The following is a 21,344-nucleotide window of genomic DNA, read 5'->3' as shown; positions in this document are numbered from 1 at the left end:
TCACCCTCCATTTGGCAAATCTGACCATAATTCCATCCTCCTGATTCCTGCTTACAAGCAAGAATTAAAGCAGGAAGCACCAGTGACGAGATCAATAAAATAGGTCAGGTGAAGCAGCTGCTAAGCTACAGGACTGTTTAGCTAGGACAGACTGGAATATGTTCCAGGATTCCTCCAATGGCATTGAGGAGTACACCACATCGGTCATTGGCTTCATCAATAAGTGAATCGATGACGTCGTCCCCACAGTGACCGTACGTACACACCCCAACCAGAAGCCATGGATTACAGACAGCATCCGCACTGAGCTAAAGGCTAGAGCTGCCGCTTTCAAGGGACGGGACTCTAACCCTGAAGCTTATAAGAAATCCCGCTATGCCCTCCGACGAACAATCAAACAGGCAAAGCGTCAATACAGGACTATGATTGAGTCGTACGACACCGGCTCTGGCGCTCGTCGGATGTGGCAGGGCCTGCAAACCATTACAGAATACAAAGGGAAGCAGAGCTGAGAGCTGACCAGTGACACGAGTCTACCAGACGAGCGAAACTACTAATATGCTCGCTTCGAGGCAAATAACACTGAAACATGCATGAGAGTAGCAGCTGTTCCGGACGATTGTGTGATCAGACTCTCAGCAGCCAATGTGTGTATGTCCTTTTAGACAAGTCAACATTCACAAGGCTGCAGGACCAGACGGATTACCAGGATGTGTACTGCGATCATGCGCTGACCAACTAACAAGTGTCTTCACTGACATTGTCAACCTCTCCCAGTCCAAGTCTGTAAAGCCAACAAGTTTTAAGCAGACCACCATAGTGCCTGTGCCCCAAGAACACGACCGCAAGGCATTTGAGGGTAGTGCGAACGGCCCAGTACATTGCTGGGGCTAAGGTTCTTGCCATCCAGGACCTCTATACCAGGCGATGTCACAGGAAGGTCCTAAAAATTGTCAGATTCCAGCCACCCTAGTCATAGAATGTTCACTCCTCTACCGCACGGCAAGCGGTACCGGAGCGCCAAGTCTCGGTCCAAGAGGCTTCTAAACAGCGTCTACCCCCAAGCCATAAGACTCTTGAACAGCTAGTCAAATGGCTACCCAGACTATTTGCATTGCCTCTCCTCTCCACACCTCTGCCACTCTGTCATCTATGCACAGTCACTGTCACTTTAATTAACTCTACCTACATGTACACACTACCTCAACTAAACATTGACTCTGTACCGGCACCCCCCTGTATATATAGATTTTTTTACTGCTGCTCTTTAATTACTTGTTCCTTTTATTTCTTATTCTATCCGTATTTTTTTAAATTGCACTGTTGGTTAGGGGCTCGTATGTAAGCATTTCATTGTGAGATCTAAACCTGTTGTATTCGGTGCATGTGACTAGTAAAATATTTGTTTAACACTTTATTGTCACTGCTGATTCCGTATGTGTTATTTCATAGTTTGCTGTCTTCACTATTATTCTACAACGTAGAAAAATCTAAAACCCTTGAATGAGTAGGTGTTTCCAAACTTTTGACTGGTACTGTATATTACTTACACCATACGGAATTGAAAGGAATTGCATTAGACAGTCATGTTGTAAAATTTAGGCCATTGATGTTGAATACTGTATGTCTAATGACTGGTGTCTTCTCTCTCTAGCCCCTGCCAACTCTTCTGAGTTGTCCAGTAGTCTGGAGCAGGAGAAGTATCTTCAGGCCATCCTCAACTCCATCCCTGTCTACTTCAAACTGAACGGCAGTAACAGTCTGTCCAACCGCTCTCTCATCGGCCTCTCACCAGGTACCCCTGCTCTGGGCTCTGCTCTGGGCTCTGCTCTGGGTTCTGCTCTGGGTTCTGCTCTGCTCTGGGTTCTGCTCTGCTCTGGGTTCTGCTCTGCTCTGGGTTCTGCTCTGCTCTGGGTTCTGCTCTGCTCTGGGTTCTGCTCTGCTCTGGGTTCTGCTCTGCTCTGGGTTCTGCTCTGCTCTGGGTTCTGCTCTGCTCTGGGTTCTGCTCTGCTCTGGGTTCTGCTCTGCTCTGGGCTCTGGGTTCTGCTCTGCTCTGGGTTCTGCTCTGCTCTGGGTTCTGCTCTGCTCTGGGCTCTGCTCTGCTCTGGGCTCTGCTCTGCTCTGGGTTCTGCTCTGCTCTGGGTTCTGCTCTGCTCTGGGCTCTGCTCTGCTCTGGGCTCTGCTCTGGGCTCTGCTCTGCTCTGGGCTCTGCTCTGGGCTCTGCTCTGGGCTCTGCTCTAGACTGGTGGTGTTCTTCCCACTCTGTCACTATTGTTTTTGTGTGTTTGTCCTCGTTCCGTCAGTGTTATTCTGCTGATTATCTTAGTAAGGTTTCCTCTGGGCCACTGCCTGCTATTTATGTTGTGTCCGTTGTGTTTGGAAGGAACTGCGGCACAATGTTGTGGTTATGTAAGAGGAACAGGACACCCAGGGGTCACCCTCCATCCATCTTCCCAGACTTCACCCCACCGCCAAGTGCCAGTCCAGAGAGCTGTGTGACCAGCACATACCCTACGCAAAGTCAGCGGGATTCTGTTTCCCATGTAACCACAATAGATATTTAGTCTCTGGGAACTGGATCAAAACGCACCTTGAATCAATGTCAATTGCATCCATCTTCCAGCTTTAAGATCTACGTCTGCAGGGATCAAATTGTCTTAAATGGAGAAATAGGATTCGCAAGGTTTGATAGCTTCAGACTTTCTGATTATGTTCAGATCCGCTGATTGGAACTTAATCAATGGGATACGATTGTCGGGTGTGAGCCCAAGGCTTAGGCCTAATTTGAAACACAGCAATCAGTGTTTTTCCCCCTAAATGTAGGTAATGCAACTCTCTGTTCGCTCATCTAATTTAACTCTTAAGTAATCCCTCATTTAAAAATGTGTCCTAATCTCCCAGGTCTGTGTCCATTTTGTGACTTATCTGAGACGCACTGTGGGGTAGTTATGTTCTCAGATCCTGTGTCTGACAAATATAGATGGTTAGTCATCCAGGCATGGTTTTCATTCGCTGTCCTCTCTGGGTCTGTGTTACTGTGTTTGTCTTGGTTACAGCTGAATGGTGGTGTTATCCCCATTTCATGTTTGTGTGTCCTCTTCAGGCAGTGAAAGGAGGACGTCTAGAATACCAAAGATGGCCCCCGTCCATTTGGATATGCCCTTCTCCAACAGCTTTGCCAGAGGAGGTGAGTGCTGTACCCACGTGTCACTTCTTCAAAGTCCAATATATCACACTGCAAATGCAGTCCTGGAAACATACTGGGCCTCTTTTGGTCTATGACTCAGCTTTGTTACCTAATTGTGCCATGCCAGATAAATGTGACCTAGTAGTCTGGTATGTCCAGTGAAGATGTGTCCTAGATTTTCTGGAAATTATAAGATGTCTGTTATTGGCATGCAGCTGTCTGCGTAATGGTTTATCTTCTCTGGAAGTTGAAGTGCACAAGTGTATTGTTAGGTTAGTTGCCACTGTTCCTGTAACATTCAAACACAAGATTGCTACACCCAAAGATGACTTTCACGGTAATTGCCAGCAACATTAAGTGGATTCTGATTTGTCTTCTAAATAATCTTCAAATATTTCAAATAACATGGGGCTTCTGAGGGATTTTGATCATCGTCTTTGTTTCAACACAACACCATGGTCTACTATGTCATGCACGTCAACCCTTATTCTGTTCATCTCAAGACTGAATTGCAAATGAATATTTACTTTGCTATTCATATCTTTCTACCATCCAACCCTGTTAGTCTCTTAAGTTTGGAGCCTACCTCCCCATGTCCTGGCCCCTTGTTGTAACCACCCAGGTGACCTTATGACTGCGTGCCACGCTATGTTGCCCCTACGGTTGGGGGATTGAGTGTGTGCTGGTATGTTATGTCCATCTGATGTTGTGATCTTTCTGTGCCCTTTTCCTCATCACCCCGTACCCATTGCCTGCCAGTGCTTGGGTACAGGGATAAGCTATTCACTCACTCAAACCAAAAACCTGCCACTAAGGGGATCATCCAAAATCAAGGTATAGTGAAAATGTCCACTCTATTCAGATCTCTCCCCCCTCTTACTCCACCCCTCTTTATTAACATCTTCGTTTTATTTCCTGGTCATTGATCCTACAGTGATTCGTCCTTTAAAAGTTGCAGCGTACTGCAGCACAGGTTCTGTGGTGCCGCAGAATTTGATGGCACGTTATTTAAGTGCCAACCACTGGTACCATTAATGCTAGTTTGACCATCAGATGCTTTGAGAAGCATTTGATAGCCTTCAATAGTGGCTGTACTAGAGGAATTAAAACCTGGGTTTCCGTTAGGATGGAACAGAAAATATGGCGCTGTACAACGTGATGGTCGTGAGTAGGCTACAGTACTTTGCTATTTAGCTAAAGAATCCCCGTGTCGTGCGGATACGCGGAAGACTGGGATTCAATTTCCACGACGGGGAGGAAGGAGTAGGCTATCTTTAAATAAGAATTTGTTCTTAACTGACTTTCCTAGTTAAATAAAGGTTACACTAAGAACATAACATTTTTAATTGTAGTCTAACCAATTCCCAAACAGAGATTCCGTGAAAATAAAAATCTCATTGATTTATCATGCTTGTCTCAGAGCAGCGCAAAACGATGCTAAAATAGTTGGAGGCTATTGCTTGAAATCCTATTGCTTATAACTTCAATATGCTCTTTAAATAAATAAGCCCTACATCACTTTTAACATCACATTACTCAACACTAGTGAGACTCATGTCTCCTATGGTAGGCCTACAGTATATTGAAAAATATGATGTGACTCTCCTCCAATAATTACATGTAGAGGATTGGAGGATTTTAAATTCAAACCAAACGCCGCTTCATGGGTCTCCCGGTGGCGGCCGGCACGGTATCTGTAGCAACACATTTTGCATTGTGATGCAGTGACTTAGGCAGCTGCGCCACTGAGGAGGCCCCATCCACAAAGTATCAAAATACAGAGAGGTGTTGGTAAAGGTATATTGTCCTGCTAATAGCCCATAGTGGGCTATTATAATACTGTACATGGTGTCCAGGTCAGGATAACCAAAACAGTTTTTAATAAATAAATATCAGAAAGAATGTTGGTACTTATTTATTTTGATCCAAAGCCATGAATGAGTGAGTCACTGAACTATATTTAGGTGCCCCTTTATGACTGTGCCATCAACTTGATAATATATCATGTTATTTCGCTGAGCCAGTTGTGTGGCGCCCTATGGGACTCCCAATCACGGTCGGATGTGATACATAATACTTTTTGTGGTGTTATGTTTTGCCTTTTCTGGTGGATTGAAATGAAATTGCAACCAATCACTGCCAGTTTTGATACAGCCAACCTAACTTAGAAATACATTTGACAATGAAATCCTCCCCCTACCCTCCTAATACTGCACAATTATCAGTTTCTATTTCGGTTTGTCACCCTTTCATTGTCAGTTAGACACAGTAGGACCCAAAAGCATAATCAGTGCTCTCCTAACTCCCCCTTGCCCTGGTCTGAAGCAGGGTACCGTACTAAACCACAAATTACCTCTTAAGTACCGCAACATAATCACAACTTGTAGTGGAGCAACCACTGTATGTAACCCACGCTCATGCCTCCTGTACCAGTTAAAAACGTATCCTGTGTCTGGTGTGCTCATCTCTCTTTTGAGTAATAGAGAGTATCTCTGTGGAGATTCATAGTATCACCCATCACTTCCTCTTTTGATACACTTGGGCAAGGCTGTGGTTCTTCTGTGCTGGAAAATAATCTGACTGGTCCACTTCAGGGTAAATGTGGTCCACTTGTCACTGAATGTGATGTCTCAGCAGTTGTGGATGTGGTCAGTCAGCAGTCTTGGCCCAATGGGAGGTACTATGGGCTCAGCTCAGTCATGACAGGCAGCTCGGGAATGAGGCCGCTGTGGCTTAACCTCTGCATTGTGTTCAATGTGTAGCCTTTTTAAGGCCAGATTGGATTTAGAATGTTAGGTACCTGCCTATTGGTTGATAGTTTGATTGGTTTAGAGCTCACTCTAAATTGTTGTAATTCATATCCTGCAGTTTAATTGGACAATGTACTCTATGCCAAAGCTGCTTAAACACCTAATGTGGTGTCCTTTTCCTTATCTACTTACAGCCTGGCTCAGACAGGGCCCCTGAGGGCAGTAACAACAGCATAAGCAAAGTGGAGGAAGTATGGTTTATCACAAAAAGTTATATGATATACAGATCTGTATTGTAGTTATCTTGGTGGTTGTAGTTTGTCAAAGAGAAATGAGCATCCTTCAGTTTCTTCCCCTTGGATTAGTGAATGAATACATCTGTGCCCGTAGATTTAGAGTCCAACTTCTATTCTTCAATTTATCAATGTGCTATAGTCTTTATGTCATTATGTGCCATTCTGTCATTCCGTTATCGGTTTCCCCGGTATGGTGGTCTCGGCTGTTTGTGCTTAACCAACCCCTCTCTGTGGTCATACATTGTCATGTCAAACATAACGACAGAGGAGCGCATGACAGAGGAGCGCATGAGTATTGAACCAGGCTAGTTAGCGCCTGTGTGTTCCAGCCCTCTACAGGCCTGCGGTGCCAACTCTAACTGTACCGCTCTCGTTCTCTCTCTCTCTCGTTCTCTCTCTCTCTCGTTCTCTCTCTCTCTCGTTCTCTCTCTCTCTCGTTCTCTCTCTCTCTCGTTCTCTCTCTCTCTCTCTCTCGTTCTCTCTCTCTCTCTCTCCTTCTCTCTCTCTCTCTCGTTCTCTCTCTCTCTCGTTCTCTCTCTCTCTCTCGTTCTCTCTCTCTCTCGTTCTCTCTCTTCTCTCTCTCTCTCTCTCGTTCTCTCGTTCTCTCGTTCTCTCTCTCTCTCTCTCTCGTTCTCTCTCTCTCTCGTTCTCTCTCTCGTTCTCTCGTTGCAGGTGTCTGGGCCAGCCTGCGTTCCAGCAGCCGCTTCAGCCAGCACCCTTCTGCAGCTGATGTTGGTGCCAGGCTGGCAGGAAAGGATTTGGCGCCCCCTGCAGGCAGCGAGAGCCTGCATGCCCAGCTCCTCAAACAGCAGGCTGCCCTCTACATTTTTGGAGAGAAGTCCCACCTCAGGGTAAGACGAGAACTGGGTCCAAACTTTTAGGGGATGATGAGTCCATAGAGAGTGTGTGTGTGTGTGTGTTCAATGTAAAGCTTTGTTGTTATTGGGACCTTAAGTTAACATTCTCAGTAGGGGTCTGGATAGACTTATGGAGTATTTGTCTATGGGAGGGCTGGTACATATTCTTACAGGATCCTGTGGATGAGGAATCAGGTCACTCCAGTCTAGAATGTGTAACCACTGTTTTGTTCCAGCAGACTACATTTCCAAACTGATAAGGGGACTCTTGATTGCAATTAATCAAAATGATGATTTATTATTAATACAGTCCCACATCTCTGATAATATTACTTTTGGACTGTTGGAACGTTTTGCTCGTTTCAGTGACTTGTTTGAGTGGAGCAATGTGTCTGTGTTGAATGTGAAATTGATATTCTTTTCCTTGGCTAGAAGAGGTTATAAATAAATGTGAGCGTGGTGGAGTCGCCAGCTGTACGGGTGGCTGTGATTGGCCAGTGGCCACATTGACAGAGACAGTCTTCTCTTAAATGAAACTTCTACTTCATTTCATAACAGAAGCCCTATTTTTACCTCATACAGTACGTCCCAAGTATTTAATATGTTCCCTATCTTTGTCTTCTGCTTTAAACATTTGTTTATTTTTGTCAGTCAGTTTCAGGTGTCTTTTAATCGGTCTTTCAGAGTGTTATTTTAATGTCTGCGTCTACTTGTGATAGTTGACTCTTGGGGACTGTTAATTTTCAATTACATTTCTCTTCTTTTGTCAGGGCTTCAAACTGGACTCTACTCTGAACTGTGAACTGGTGCCTGTGGACTTTGCTGACACGCGCCAGATCAAAGGTGCCTTTAAGAAGCTGCTGAGGGCCTGTGCTCCGAGCGCTACGTCTTCAGACACAGAGGACTCCTTCCTCAAAGCCCTGGAGGACTCTGAGTGGATCCTCCAAGTGAGCTCCCATCACATACACAAATACACCAACACACACTCACCAATACACATACATACACACCCTCCTGTGGTTTCCACAACAACTCACTCACCCTCAGTGAGAGATCTGTGAGAACGAGCCAGCGGCGTGATCTCTATGATCTTCCTGTGTGACTCTGACCTTATCCTATATTCCCTCATCTTTTAAGCTTATTTCCCAAGGGAAATGATAACGATACAAACAGACATGGAGAACTACCAAATTGTTATCATAGTGACCCTCGCAGCCTATGGCCCTGCATTAAATGTGTCATAAACCACAGAACAATATTTTCTAGGAGAAGCCCTGCTCCACACAGTCTTCACAGGAACAGCTTAACGGCATGAACTGACTGTGTGTGTTCCCTGCAGCTTCACAAGCTTCTGCAGTTGGCCCTGATTTTGGTGGAGCTGCTGGACAGTGGCTCGTCCGTCCTGCTGAGTCTGGAGGATGGCTGGGACATCACCACACAGGTGAGCCTCACGCACGCACGCACGCACACACCGTTTCCCCCCCAGCAGGAGTAGTGGAAGAGGGGGACTGGGGATGTCGGATGGTGGGTTGGAGAGAGAGGGGCACTGGGGAGGTAGAAGGGTGGGTAGGAGAGAGAGGGGGACTGGGGGTGTAGGAGAGAGCGGGACTGGGGATGTAGGAGAGAGCGGGACTGGGGATGTAGGAGAGGGGGACTGGGGATGTGAGAGGGGGACTGGGGATGTAGGAGAGGGGGACTGGGGATGTGAGAGGGGGACTGGGGATGTGAGAGGGGGACTGGGGATGTGAGAGGGGGACTGGGGATGTGAGAGGGGGACTGGGGATGTAGGAGTGAGAGGGGGACTGGGGATGTAGGAGTGAGAGGGGGACTGGGGATGTAGGAGTGAGAGGGGGACTGGGGATGTAGGAGTGAGAGGGGGACTGGGGATGTAGGAGTGAGAGGGGGACTGGGGATGTAGGAGTGAGAGGGGGACTGGGGATGTAGGAGTGAGAGGGGGACTGGGGATGGGGGAGTGAGAGGGGGACTGGGGATGGAGGAGTGAGAGGGGGACTGGGGATGGAGGAGTGAGAGGGGGACTGGGGATGTATGAGGGGGACTGGGGATGTAGGAGGGTAGGAGAGAGAGAGGGGGAAGAAAAGGAAAAGAGACACCTTGGCTGAAACGTCTACACCAGGGGGTGTCAAACCTACGGGCTGAGGAGGATGTCTTCCCTGTAACGCATAGCGTTGAGATTGCCTGCAATGACAACAAACTCAGTCCGATGATGCTGTGACACAACGCCCCAGACCATGACAGACCCTCCACCTCCAGATCGATCCCGCTCCAGAGTACAGACCTCGATGTAACGCTCATTCCTTTGACGATAAACACAAATCCGACCATCACCTCTGGTGAGACAAAACTGCGACTCGTCAGAGAAGAGCACTTTTTGCCAGTCCTGTCCGGTCCAGCGGTGGGTTTGTGCCCATAGGCGACGTTGTTGCCGATGAGGTCTGGTGAGGACCTGCCTTATAACAGGCCTACAAGCCCTCAGTCCAGCCTCTCTCAGCCGAGCTCTGATGGAGGGATTGTGTGTTCCTGGTGTAACTCGGGCAGTTGTTGCCATCCTGCTCCTGTCCAGCAGGTGTGATGTACGGATGTACCGATCCTGTGCAGGTGTTGTTACACGTGGTCTGCCACTGCGAGGACGATCAGCTGTCCTTCCTGTCTCCCTGTCGCGCTGTCTTAGGTGTCTCACAGTCCGGACATTGCAATTTATTGCCCTGGCCACATCTGCAGTCCTCATGCCTCCTTGCAGCATGCCTAAGGCCCGTTCACGCAGATGAGCAGGGACCCTGGGCATCTTTCTTTTGGTGTTTTTCCAGAGTCAGTAGAAAGGCCTGTTTAGTGTCCTAAGTTTTCATAACTGTGACCATAATTGCCTACCGTCTGTAAGCTGTTAGTGTCTGAACGACTGTTCCACAGGTGCATGTTCATTAATTGTTTTTGGTTCATGGGAAACAGTGTTTAAACCCTTTACAAATGAAGATCTGTGAAGTTATTTGGATTTGTACTCATTATCTTTGAAAGACAGGGTCCTGAAAAAGGGATGTTTCTTTTTTTGCTAAGTTTATATCATTTTTTGGGGGGGGGACAACCTCGATATACTTGAAATGGCTAAAACGAAATCGAAACTGTGTAGCAGTGATAATTAGCTAATGATCAACTAAATGAAAGCTAGACAGTCAGGAAGCATAGAACATTTTTTAAATGATGGATAGAGGCCAATTTTGAAGAAAGATAATACATTTTCCCTCCGGACCTCGTTCAAGACTGAATCTGGCCCCCATGGCAAAATGAGTTTGACAACCCTGGTCTACAATTACAGATAAGGAAATAGGTCATCATATTTTCAGGTCAAATACAAAACTTTGCCTTTAGTTTCAACGACTTATTTCCAAAGTTGTTCTGGCACTACACTACCAGACCACCTGATTAGTACACCATGCTGAAATGTGGTGAAACGATGCTGAGGCTGTAGGGCCCTATGTCATTATATACGGATTTCAATCGTGAAAGTGCTTGTTTTTATCTTCATCAATTTTTTTCCTGTCTGCTCAGCGTTTTGTCACATTTTTGCACTGTGAGCTCACATTTTCCATGCTGTCTTGCTAAGTAAGTGTGTGTTATTTGGGATGGCATTGTGTGTGTGTGTGTGCGCGTGGCCTCCAAATGTGTTTACTGGGCCCGTAAAGCCCAGGGCTAACGTGTAAAAGCACAGGCGCAGCCTCGCTTCCCGTGCCTGGCCGTGTCAGGCCCAGAGCATCTTGCTCATCATGGTGTGGCCTGATCAGCCTTGCTCCAGGAAATGGGCTCCATATGCCTTGGCTCTTCAGTCTCCTGACCAACTCATAGACACCCAGCAGAGGAGAAGCAGATCCCTGTGTTTCTCGCCCTCCCCTCTTTCCTTTCTAATAGCCCCCTATTCAGTGATGGTGCTATGGTCATTCAGGAGCTCAGGTCTGTACTGGGGAGGACCGCAGGGCTGTGATGAAGATACCTTTTCAGAAAGCCCACTGTTTTTTTGGAGGGTACAATGGTGCACTAGAGAGGGAGTGCAATCTATTTCCCTCATTCATTCCACATGCGTCAAGGCTCATCGGTTAGCTGGAACAGCAAGGGATCCAGGCCAAGTGCTGGCAGCATGTGTACAGTCAGACGACACGCTCTTACAGAAATCAGCCCTAACCATCCCACTGCATATAGAGGGAGAGGATTCAAACCACAGACAGGAAAGTTAGTGTAACAGAACAGGGAGAACAGAGGTTACTGGTTTGGAAAACAGGGTCAATAGAGCCCTTTGCTGGTCACCTACCCCTCTGCCACAGAACTCTGAAGTCCATGTCATGCCATCGACAGTTGGCAGCTTAGTCAGTCTTCAGTTTTAAAGGACTTCAAGAGTTTTTTATTAAATTTTTTCCCACCCTCTAACTCCCCCTGTATCTCTTTCTCTCTCTCTCTCTGTGTCTCTCTTGCCAATGTTCTCTCTCTTTCTCCCTCTCCCTTTCTCTCTCCCTCCAGGTGGTGTCCCTGGTCCAGCTGCTGAGTGACCCGTTCTACCGGACCCTGGAGGGCTTCCAGGTGCTGCTGGAGAAGGAGTGGCTGTCCTTCGGCCACAAGTTCAGCCAGCGCTCCAACCTGACCCCCAGCAGCCAAGGCAGTGGTTTCACGCCCATCTTTCTGCAGTTCCTGGATTGCGTGCACCAGGCAAGCCTTGCACACCCACCTCTGAGGCCCCACACCCCTTTCATTAACCCCCCATCCACACACCTCTTCACCCCCTCTCCTCCCTCTCACTCTACCTCCTCTATGAGCTCATCACATTCCTTCATCGAAGAGGAGAGAGACTCAGCTGTCATTATCTATGGACTCAGATGAGTTTTTATACTCTGCATCCCCCCAATCGGATAAGTAATTTAGACAGAGTTGTACGCTGGGGAGTTTCAGCTGCAGTGCTGTTGCCCAGATGGTCTGTGAACCCCACGGTCAGCGCTGTGCTTTCCGTGCTAGTGTGTTTCACCATCCCCTATGCATTTCCTCAGTGTTTAGAGCACTGAGTGGGAAAATTGCAGTTGTGGGGATTAAAAGTCTCTCTCCTCGGAAGGCAGGTGGGGGGGGTGGTTGTGAGGATGATGTGGAGGGTGCAGCTGTAGTGGATTGAGTTTTACATGCTCAAATGCTAACTATAGAGAACGTTGTGTTTTCTGTCTCCCCACGGGTCCGGCAGGCCAACTCCCATACACTTACATCAACACATAGTTTCTGAGTTTGTCTTTTGAAACTGGAGGGGCGTCTGCCAAGGAGGCCTGACAGAGGTTCTCTGGGGCCGAAGTGCGATAAACAGGGGGAGAGGGAATTTGATGAGTTTCTGAAAATAGAAGTTCCTCATCTCAGAAACAGCTGTTGTTTTCGCCAGTACGCCCAGATGGCCCAAAACATGCAAAAGAGCGGCAAGGTCCTCTTGCTTGGCCGCTGCTGCACATTGCTGGACGGGGACGCTGCCTTCTAGCTCGGCCCTGCTTTTGTCTGAGAATGATGTCAGTCACTGGCCTTTGCTCCCTGGTCTCCATTTTTATTCTGTCAGTAATCGGGAGCGTATGTATTCATAATGGACACATCTGTAGTCATAACACAGGGACATGATCCAGCCATCACAATGTGTCACCTTCCTCTCTCTCTCGCCATCTCCTCTCATTGCAGATCCAGGACCAGGGCCCTTTGGAGTTTGAGTTTAATCAGCACTATCTGAAGTTCCTGGCATACCACTACATCTCCAACCGCTTCAAGAACTTCCTCCTGGACTCGGACTACGAACGCCTGGAGCATGGTCGGTATAGTACAAATACAGTGTAAAGGGATGATTTAACAGTAAGGCCATTAAGATCTGTACGTGTATTTAAAGTCTTTGGCAGATTTGCCGGCTTCAACAGGCAGAGTGTTGAAACTACTGTTCTGTCTGTGAAATGATGGTGTGTAATGATAGTGTAATGGGTCAGGTATTTCAGGATACTGACATGTTGCAGTGACGCACTTCTAAATTACCTAGATCCTATCTCTTATCTTAGATCAGGGATTTGTCAGCTAATCGTGGTAGTGTGTCTCGGCCTGTTGAACAACCTCATCTTTGTCTCACTCTTCAAAAAGGCACATTGTTCGAGGACAAGCCGGGAGACAAGCAGGCCAGGAGGGGGGTCTGTATCTGGGAGTGTATCAGCAGAATGCACCGGAGGAGTCCACTGTTCTTCAACTACCTGTACAGTCCCAAAGAGGCTGAGGTGACTGCTTGTCTGTGGCGTCTTTGTTTGTGTGTCTTGTGTGTGTTGCAACTCCCCAAGCACTTTGCTGCCATCTCTGATACATAGCGTTGGTACTTCATTCTGTTTGTGTATGTCAGCCAGATCCCCAATGGCCTTTTCTCTAGTTCACCCACTGACTCACACTTACGCACACCCAAGTTCTCCTGTTCTGGACGTCCTCGGGAGAACGTCCTCGGGAGAACGTCCTCGGGAGAACGTCCTCGGGAGAACGTCCTCGGTAGAGATACAGGGATCTTCACACTTTCCAGAGCAGCCAGTCCAGCTCCTAAAACTTCAGTTGTCTCCCAGATGACATCCACAATGCTGGATGGCCAGTCTGCCACTATCTTGCACCAGATGATGCCTTATTGTGGTGACCTTCCTGTGTTCCTCTCCTAGTCCTGCTGAATGTTCTGTAGCAGACTGTTGATGTTGGTGAAGACCGTGAGTCACAGGCCCAGGAGAGCCCAGCTGAACTCTGTTAGCAGTTTCTTATCAGTGTTATTCGGGATCATTTAATATCTGTGGTCGTAAAGGAAGCGTCTCGCTTAGCCTCTTCCAACTCCCTGACAGGGACTTTCTGATGTTGCTGTTTAACTCTGTCTTGGCATATGTCTGGTCTTCAACTTCAAAGTCCATCCCAATGGGTTAGTTGTGTTCATGAGAACCGCAAATCCTCTTCCCGCTGGCCAGCGATCGAGGCGGCTGTACCCATTATTCCAGGGGCGTATAAATCAGCAGGAGGTGGAGGAAAACAGCCTGCGTGTTTGTGCACCCCGGGCCCGACGTGATTAAGTGCTCAGGGAAGTGTTAGGTCCGGTGGGCCACATTCTTTCCCACTGGCTATATACAGTGGTGTACTCACTGAGAGATTGGACAGATTCACATCATTGGGGAGAGAACTCTACTCTACAGACTTGATTTCAAACAAGCCAAAATAGATGTTTGTTTATTATCAGTGTCAACATATCAGATTATCATAAGTTATTTCTTTGTTTCATATGTTATTTAGCCGGTGCTCAAGCCCTCTATCAGCATCCCTGCTTTGAGGATGTGGGACTTCTTCACAGGGGAGACTCTGTGCACAGGCCCGTCCTATGACTGGAGGATGCTGGCTGTCAGGTCGGAGAGCATGGAGGAGACGGACACCATCGCCACCAGCAAGAGGAGGATCGTGTGGCCCTGCTACAGCAGTGTGGGGCGCGCCCAGCCTGACGCCATCACCAAGCTCCTGGCTGTGAGTTCTAAAAGTCTGAGTTGGGATGATGTTATCCATGCCTGACTATGTGCCTGACACTGAGAGCCCTGTTGTTGCAGGACATAGAGCGGCTGGAGGGGGAGATGAGCCAAGCACCAGAGAGGTGGCAGGCCACTCTGGAGAGGGTTCGAGTCAGTATCCAGGAGGACCTCAAACAGGAGGGAAATGTAAGACAAACACAACGCATTTTCCCATGTTTTCTCCTCTGCCCCCGACTCCTGTTTCCCATAAACCTTACTTAGCCTGAACTCTGCTCATTTACTGGACGGTTCAGCTAGACAGCACTGTTTGACTCGTCAATCTGTGACACAGAACATCGGGAGGATGTTTTGACTGAGGTGTCATGGCTTATCTTATTCCATCCGTCCTGTCTGTTTTACAGCTCCGCAAGCAATCTGCGGCCACCTCGGGGCTGATCCCCACGTCCAGTCTGCAGGCGTTCCAGAGACGTTCCATGCTGCACCTGCCTGACAGTGGCTTGGGGGAGGACACCAGCCCCACTGCCACTAACGGGGTCAACCGCCGGGCCGCCACACTCTACAACCAGTTCACCCCCAAGAACGAGGAAAACAGGTGGATCTCCACTCCCAGCACTGAGACGGCAAACAGGGACCAGGACTTCCAATTAGTCCTGTTTCCTCACCCAACTCTTCTGTAAAGCGTTGGCACACAGACAGAATCTCTCTACCAAGCAGATGTTTTAAATTCATCTTAATGGTTGTTTTTTTTCAGATCGTTTGAGGGGATTCTTTACAAACGAGGAGCACTGCTGAAAGGATGGAAACCTCGCTGGTTTGTTTTGGACATTACAAAACACCAAGTGAGTATTACAACATGTTGTATGTTGCTTCCAGTCTGTTCCAGGTAGTCTCCATTCCTATGCCAGTGGTGTTATATATGTGTGTGTGTGTGTGTGTGTGTGTGATGTCCCAGCTGAGGTACTACGACACGGGGGAGGACACTAACTGCCGGGGACACATTGACCTGGCGGAGGTGGAGTCAGCTCTGATCGCCACCCCCACCATAGGAGCTCCTAAACACATCAGTGAGAAGGCCTTCTTTGACGTGAGTATCTCTCTGGTTCTCCATTCCTCTGTCTGCTTGTGATCTTGTGATCTTTTCTTGTGTTCTGTGGTAGAATGCACTCCAGCCATGGCAGTAGCAGGCTCTGTATGTCACATCCCACCTCTCCTGTCACTGTTGAACCATTGGTTGGGTGTTGTCATTGCAGCTGAAGACCACCAAGCGAGTGTACAACTTCTGCGCCTCGGATGCCCTGAGCGCCCATCAGTGGATGGACAAGATCCAGAGCTGCATCTCCGACGCTTAACCTCTGAACTCTCCAACCAGGGTGTGGTCAGGTCACAGCATTAGCACTAGGTGCAGCAAGGTGGCTAAGCGCAGAGACTGTGGGCACATATATACAGTGCATATTCAGCTCTGTCACCATGGTAGTGGTTTTACCATGAGGACCACAGTGATCTAAGTGCCTGTTAGTGGAGGCTATGATATCCATCCATCCATCCTGCTGCCTTGCAGGACTTCAGGCAATTGTCTGTCTGACAGCTTTGGCATAAGTTGATTAATGTGCCCCTGTCTCTGCCATCAGCTCTCTCTGTACTGTTCCTTGTTACTGCTACAGGGATCAATACTTATAGTGAAAAGTACATGGGAAAAACGGATGCCTGAGCACTACTAAGGATAGTTTATGCCATTTCAGTTGTAAATAGATTAAAGCAATAGCAGTGGCCATTTTAAACGGTGGGTTCAATATATACAGTAAGCTAAGATATATAAAACATACAAGATAATTTATTTCAGATATTTTACAATGAGGAAAAGGTATTGCTGCTTGATGAAAGGTCTAAACCACCGAGAACTCAGAGGTTTTGAAAATGCACAATATGACAAGGCCATTTGTTTGCACTTAGTTCTATAATATGCACTCCATATAGAATGATAGATTTTCTTACTGAAGCGAACAGCCAGGCAAAAGGCATTACTTTATGATGATGTACATAAGGACCTTTTCCTTATTATACAAATTGGAAGAGAAAAAACACTAAAGTTCCAAACATGTTCCTGACATTTTATATTTAAGCAAGTGATGTCCTCTATTTTTAAACATACACTATGAATGTTTTGACTCGTGGATAAGTTTGTTTGTTTTCTTGTAATGTAAATTATTATTTTTATTCAAAGATTAACTGATGTTAAAGTGTGGTGGCTTAATGTTTTATGTAAATACTCATGTGATATTTCCTATTTTTTATATATAACATGTGTATGCTTTTCTAATCTTAACTGTAATAAGACCAACTTTACAATTCTGCATGTTGGTATGTATTGTCTTGAATGTACAAGTATAGCCTGTCTTTTGATGAGACTGACTATGAGCCATTGTGTGTTCGATGAAGGGGAGTTGACTATATTTCTCAGAATATCCAGAAAGACTGTGTTAAGGGCTTTTAAATGAATCTGTCAGTGTGGTTTGTTTCATCTGTTGTCTGCATCTTCCAGTTTCAGATAAAAAGAGCATCAGTCATTTCAGAAGCTATTTGAGAAGATGTACGTTACTGTATCTTTTGTACCATGTTTTGTTGATACTAATGTTTTTTTTGGAAATAAATCAAGAGTACTTGAACTCGCCAGATGATTAGTGTGATTATTTTACAGTACATATGACAGCTGCATATATTTGAGATTAAGAGAATTTACTAATGATGAATTATGTGGCTACTGACGAGTGCTTTTTTTCAATCTTACAATAATAGCCCTTTAGATGCCACCTACATCTAAAAGGGATGAGGGCATACTCTGGCGCCATAAGTCTCCTATTGTAGGTTGCAAAATACCTCATTTATTTGCAGATAATAGGTTACAAGATATAGGGAACAAACCTGAACCTAATCTAAGCCACTTGAAATAGGTTTGGCTTGTTATGAACCTCTCCTCTTGTTAAAAATAGTCTCTCTTTTCTCATGAAAGGTAAGCAGACACCACTGCAGCAGAATAGTTCATATGGCCCGAGCCAAAAACTGGGCTTGGCAAGGATGTTTCACTTCCAACAATGAGTAAGGAACTGGGCAAGAAAACCGACACAGAGCCACTGGCGCCTGCTTGGCGGGACTCGAAGGCACTCCTGGTCCTGGAGAGACCTGTCCCACAGCAGGAAGGCGGGAAAGCCCTAAACTGAAGTTCTCTAGAAGACATTGTGGATGTGTTCCTTATCCTGAGCACTCTCTCCCAGCTGGCTTGTACTGCGAGCAGGTGCAGTGCTGGCTAACATCTGGACAGACGCTTCTCTGGCAGGTCTCTCCATATTTAGCTGCCCCCTGGAGGAGTGGATTTACGCCTCCGCCCATGACGAGAGGGATGAGGCGGAAGTGGGGATCCGGCTGGATTTTCAGGAATGGAGCCGTTGGGACTCCTCAGTCCCTTAAGGAGAGTTGGTGGTTTAAGACTCAACAGGACGACGATTAATCCAAACTCACTGGTTCACCGCTGTGATATGACTTTCACAAATAGATTGTCTGTGATAGTACATAATCTATTACATGAGGATGAGCAGGACATGAGGACTTGTTAATGTTACACAATTCTCCAAGTGCAACAGTGTACAGTGGATTTGGTAAGTATTCAGACCCCTTTCCACATTTTTGTTACCATTCTAAAATGGATTACATTGTTTTCCCTCATTGATCTCCACACAATACCAAAGCGAAAACTGGTTATTAGACATTCTTGCAAATGTATTCAGACCCTAGGCTATGAGACTTGAAATGTAATGAAGCTGCCAGTTGAGGCCTCGGTTTCTCAAACTAGACACTAATGTACTTGTCCTCTTGCTCAGTTGTGCACCTGGAACTCCCACACTTTCTATTCTGGTTAGGGCCAGTTTGTGCTGTGAAGGGAGTAGTACAAGATCTTCAGTTTCTTGCATACAATAGACTGACGAGTTTCAGAAAAGTTTTGTTTCTGGCCATTTTGAGCCCACATGCTGATGCTCAACTAGTCTAAAGAAGGCCTGTTTTATTGCTTCTTTAATCAGAACAGTTTTTAGCTGTGCTAACAATTGCAAAAGGGTTTTCTAATGATCAGTTAGCTTATCCAAGTTTCATTATAAAGGCTAACACAACATGCCATTGGAACACAGGAGTGATGGTTGCTGATAATGGGCCTCTGTACACCTATCTAGATATTCCAGAATCAATCAGCCGTTTCCAGCTACAAATTACATTTACAACATTAACAATGTCTACACTGTATTTATGATCAATTTGATGTTATTTTAATGAACAATAAATGTTATTTTCTTTCAAGAACAAGGACATTTCTAAGTCACCCCAAACTTTTGAATGGTAGTGTACATGTACGGATGGTGCCAGGTTTCCTCCAGACGTGACGTTTGGTATTCAGGCCAAAGAGTTCAATCTTGGTTTCATCAGACCAGAGAATCTTGTTTCTCATGTCCTTCTGGAAGGTTCTGAAGCTCTGTCAGGGTGACCATCGGGTTCCAAGCCCTACTCCCACGATTGCTCAGTTTGGCCGGGTGGCCAGCTTTAGGAAGAGTCTTGATGGTTCCAAACTTCTTCCATTTAAGAATGATGGAGGCCACTGTCATCTTGGGGACCTTCAATGCTGCAGACATTTTTTGGTACCCTTCCCCAGATCTGTGCCTCGCCATAATCCTGTCTCGGCGGTCGTAAAACAATTCCTTCGAACTCTTGGTTTTGGTTTTTGCTCTGACATGAGCTGTCAACTCTGGGACCTTATATAGACAGGTGTGTGCCTTTCCTAAACATGTCCAATCAATTGAATTTACCACAGGTGGACTCCAATCAAATTGTAGAAACATCTCAAGGATGATCAACGGAAACATGATGCACCTGAGCTCAATTTCCAGTCTCATAGAAATAACGTATTTCTCTTTTTTATTTTTAATAAATTAGCTAAAAAATCTAAACCTGTTTTTGCTTTGCCATTATGGGGTATTGGGTGTAGATTGAGGAGAAAAATACATTTTATAATAAGGCTGTAACGTAACAAAATGTGGAAGAAGTCAACGGATCTGAATATTTTCCGAAGGCACTGTAACTGCAAAAGGTGCAAGAAAAAAAAGATTTATATTTTTGCTGCAACTGTTGAGCCAAACGGTGTTTTATTGTCAAGTTATATAATAATGTAAGATATCATTATAGTTTTGTGCATTCTGAATGTTTTCCACATTAGCTCATAGTAATTAGTCCTGGTGGTTTAGGAGAATAATCCCTCGAATCAAAATGGAAATCAAAACCTACTGGAATTTAAAGATTCTGATGAATTTTGATCATATCTAGTGTCATAGTTACAGTTCTTGATCCTGTCACAATAAACGTATGATAATATAAGTTCTAATTGTAGGACTATGGACCTAAAAATAACTCCCTATTGTCTGGTAGGCGATAAATTCGAAACAAATGTTTTTTATTGGCTTCCCAAATCCCCAAGTCACCATGGCTGTTTTTTTGTTTGTTTACAGGGCACATCAGCAATGTGGGCTATGCCCTGGAATAAGTTAATCTACACTAAATCTACCCTTGTGGTCCTTCTGTAGCTCAGTTGGTAGAGCATGGCGCTTGTAATGCCAGGGTAGTGGGTTCGATCCCCGGGACCACCCATACGTAGAATGTATGCACACATGACTGTAAGTCGCTTTGGATAAAAGCGTCTGATAAATGGCATATATTATTATTATTATTATATTAAGAAACATATAGTTTACTTAACTAAAGTTATTTTGAAAAAGTAGTTCACTACATCCAAACTAAGTTATTATCCCTAAATCTGAAATCGCAAGGTCAGATGTTAATAGAATATATAATGTTTCAAGTGAGAATTAGGCAGGTCCGATTTATTTGATTTGATTTCTGCAACAAAAAGTGTGTAATTCCAGTAGTCAGCTACACTACTACATGGAAGAAATGTATGAACTACTGAAAACACTACCAAGATTTTAATTTAGTTCAAGTACAACTAGCTACAGCAAAATGTAAGGAAATTACTAGTTAAACTACAACTACAGCTCATTTCTAACCAAAACTGTCTATTTCAGTGTGACTCGGGATTGTACATGGGTGATTCACAGTTCTGAGAACCCCATAGTTTCAGGGGGCACACTCACTAAATACTCCTCCCACCATTGATCTCAACTCTGGGCAATCCATTTCCACTCTTCAGAAAGGATGAGAATATACCGTATAACAAAGCCACGACTTGTCAGTTTAGTCCAGGGAAATCATGTTTGTGAATCATTAGGACAGTCATGGAATGATCTTATCTGGACCTCACCCCTCGACCCCTATTTGGAGCACGATTTTAACGTTCATTTATAGCCATGACAGACAGATTCTCCTTGGCTTTGGGGGGTAAGACAAGAGTATGCTGTGTTTGCTTTTCCTCGGCCCACTTGATGCCATTTGTCTGAGGCCATCCATGTACTTATGTCAATCTGCCCACATTGTTAGTGGCCCTAAACCTCTACCCTACGGAGCCCAGGGTCCAACATGTGCACTACTCAGAGCTGTGAGGTCACTCTGGGAAGACATTTCAACTAGAAACCAGGCATCTGCAAGAGATTTATTAATTACCAGACCATCCGAAAGAATGTTCCCATTTCAAATCTATTGAGATGAGAATCTGTTGGACAGGCGTCAGATAA

General features: G+C 45.8%; 1 protein-coding gene across 3 annotated transcripts in view; it reads left to right on the top strand.

Annotated features, from left to right (window-relative positions):
- Positions 1 to 17,293, top strand: part of LOC118394161 (myotubularin-related protein 13) — a 172,540-nt gene extending 155,247 nt beyond the window's left edge. For 2 of the 3 annotated variants that reach the window (XM_052462197.1, XM_052462200.1), the window contains 15 exons: positions 1,655 to 1,795; positions 3,104 to 3,187; positions 3,947 to 4,021; positions 6,906 to 7,084; positions 7,861 to 8,037; positions 8,430 to 8,531; positions 11,612 to 11,797; positions 12,791 to 12,917; positions 13,235 to 13,365; positions 14,399 to 14,623; positions 14,704 to 14,811; positions 15,027 to 15,217; positions 15,377 to 15,464; positions 15,578 to 15,709; positions 15,876 to 17,293. In XM_052462197.1, the coding sequence (XP_052318157.1) occupies positions 1,655 to 1,795; positions 3,104 to 3,187; positions 3,947 to 4,021; positions 6,906 to 7,084; positions 7,861 to 8,037; positions 8,430 to 8,531; positions 11,612 to 11,797; positions 12,791 to 12,917; positions 13,235 to 13,365; positions 14,399 to 14,623; positions 14,704 to 14,811; positions 15,027 to 15,217; positions 15,377 to 15,464; positions 15,578 to 15,709; positions 15,876 to 15,974 (2,045 nt within the window). In that variant the 3' untranslated portion in view covers positions 15,975 to 17,293. The remainder of the gene's footprint in view (positions 1 to 1,654; positions 1,796 to 3,103; positions 3,188 to 3,946; positions 4,022 to 6,905; positions 7,085 to 7,860; positions 8,038 to 8,429; positions 8,532 to 11,611; positions 11,798 to 12,790; positions 12,918 to 13,234; positions 13,366 to 14,398; positions 14,624 to 14,703; positions 14,812 to 15,026; positions 15,218 to 15,376; positions 15,465 to 15,577; positions 15,710 to 15,875) is intronic. The other variant, XM_052462198.1, reaches the window with a different exon arrangement.
- Positions 17,294 to 21,344: the final 4,051 nt, after the last annotated feature.

This window comes from Oncorhynchus keta, chromosome 14 (assembly GCF_023373465.1).
Source record: "Oncorhynchus keta strain PuntledgeMale-10-30-2019 chromosome 14, Oket_V2, whole genome shotgun sequence".
NCBI lineage: Eukaryota > Metazoa > Chordata > Actinopteri > Salmoniformes > Salmonidae > Oncorhynchus > Oncorhynchus keta.
The sequence above is the reverse complement of the archived record's forward strand: the minus strand, read 5'-3'. Positions and strand labels throughout refer to the sequence as shown.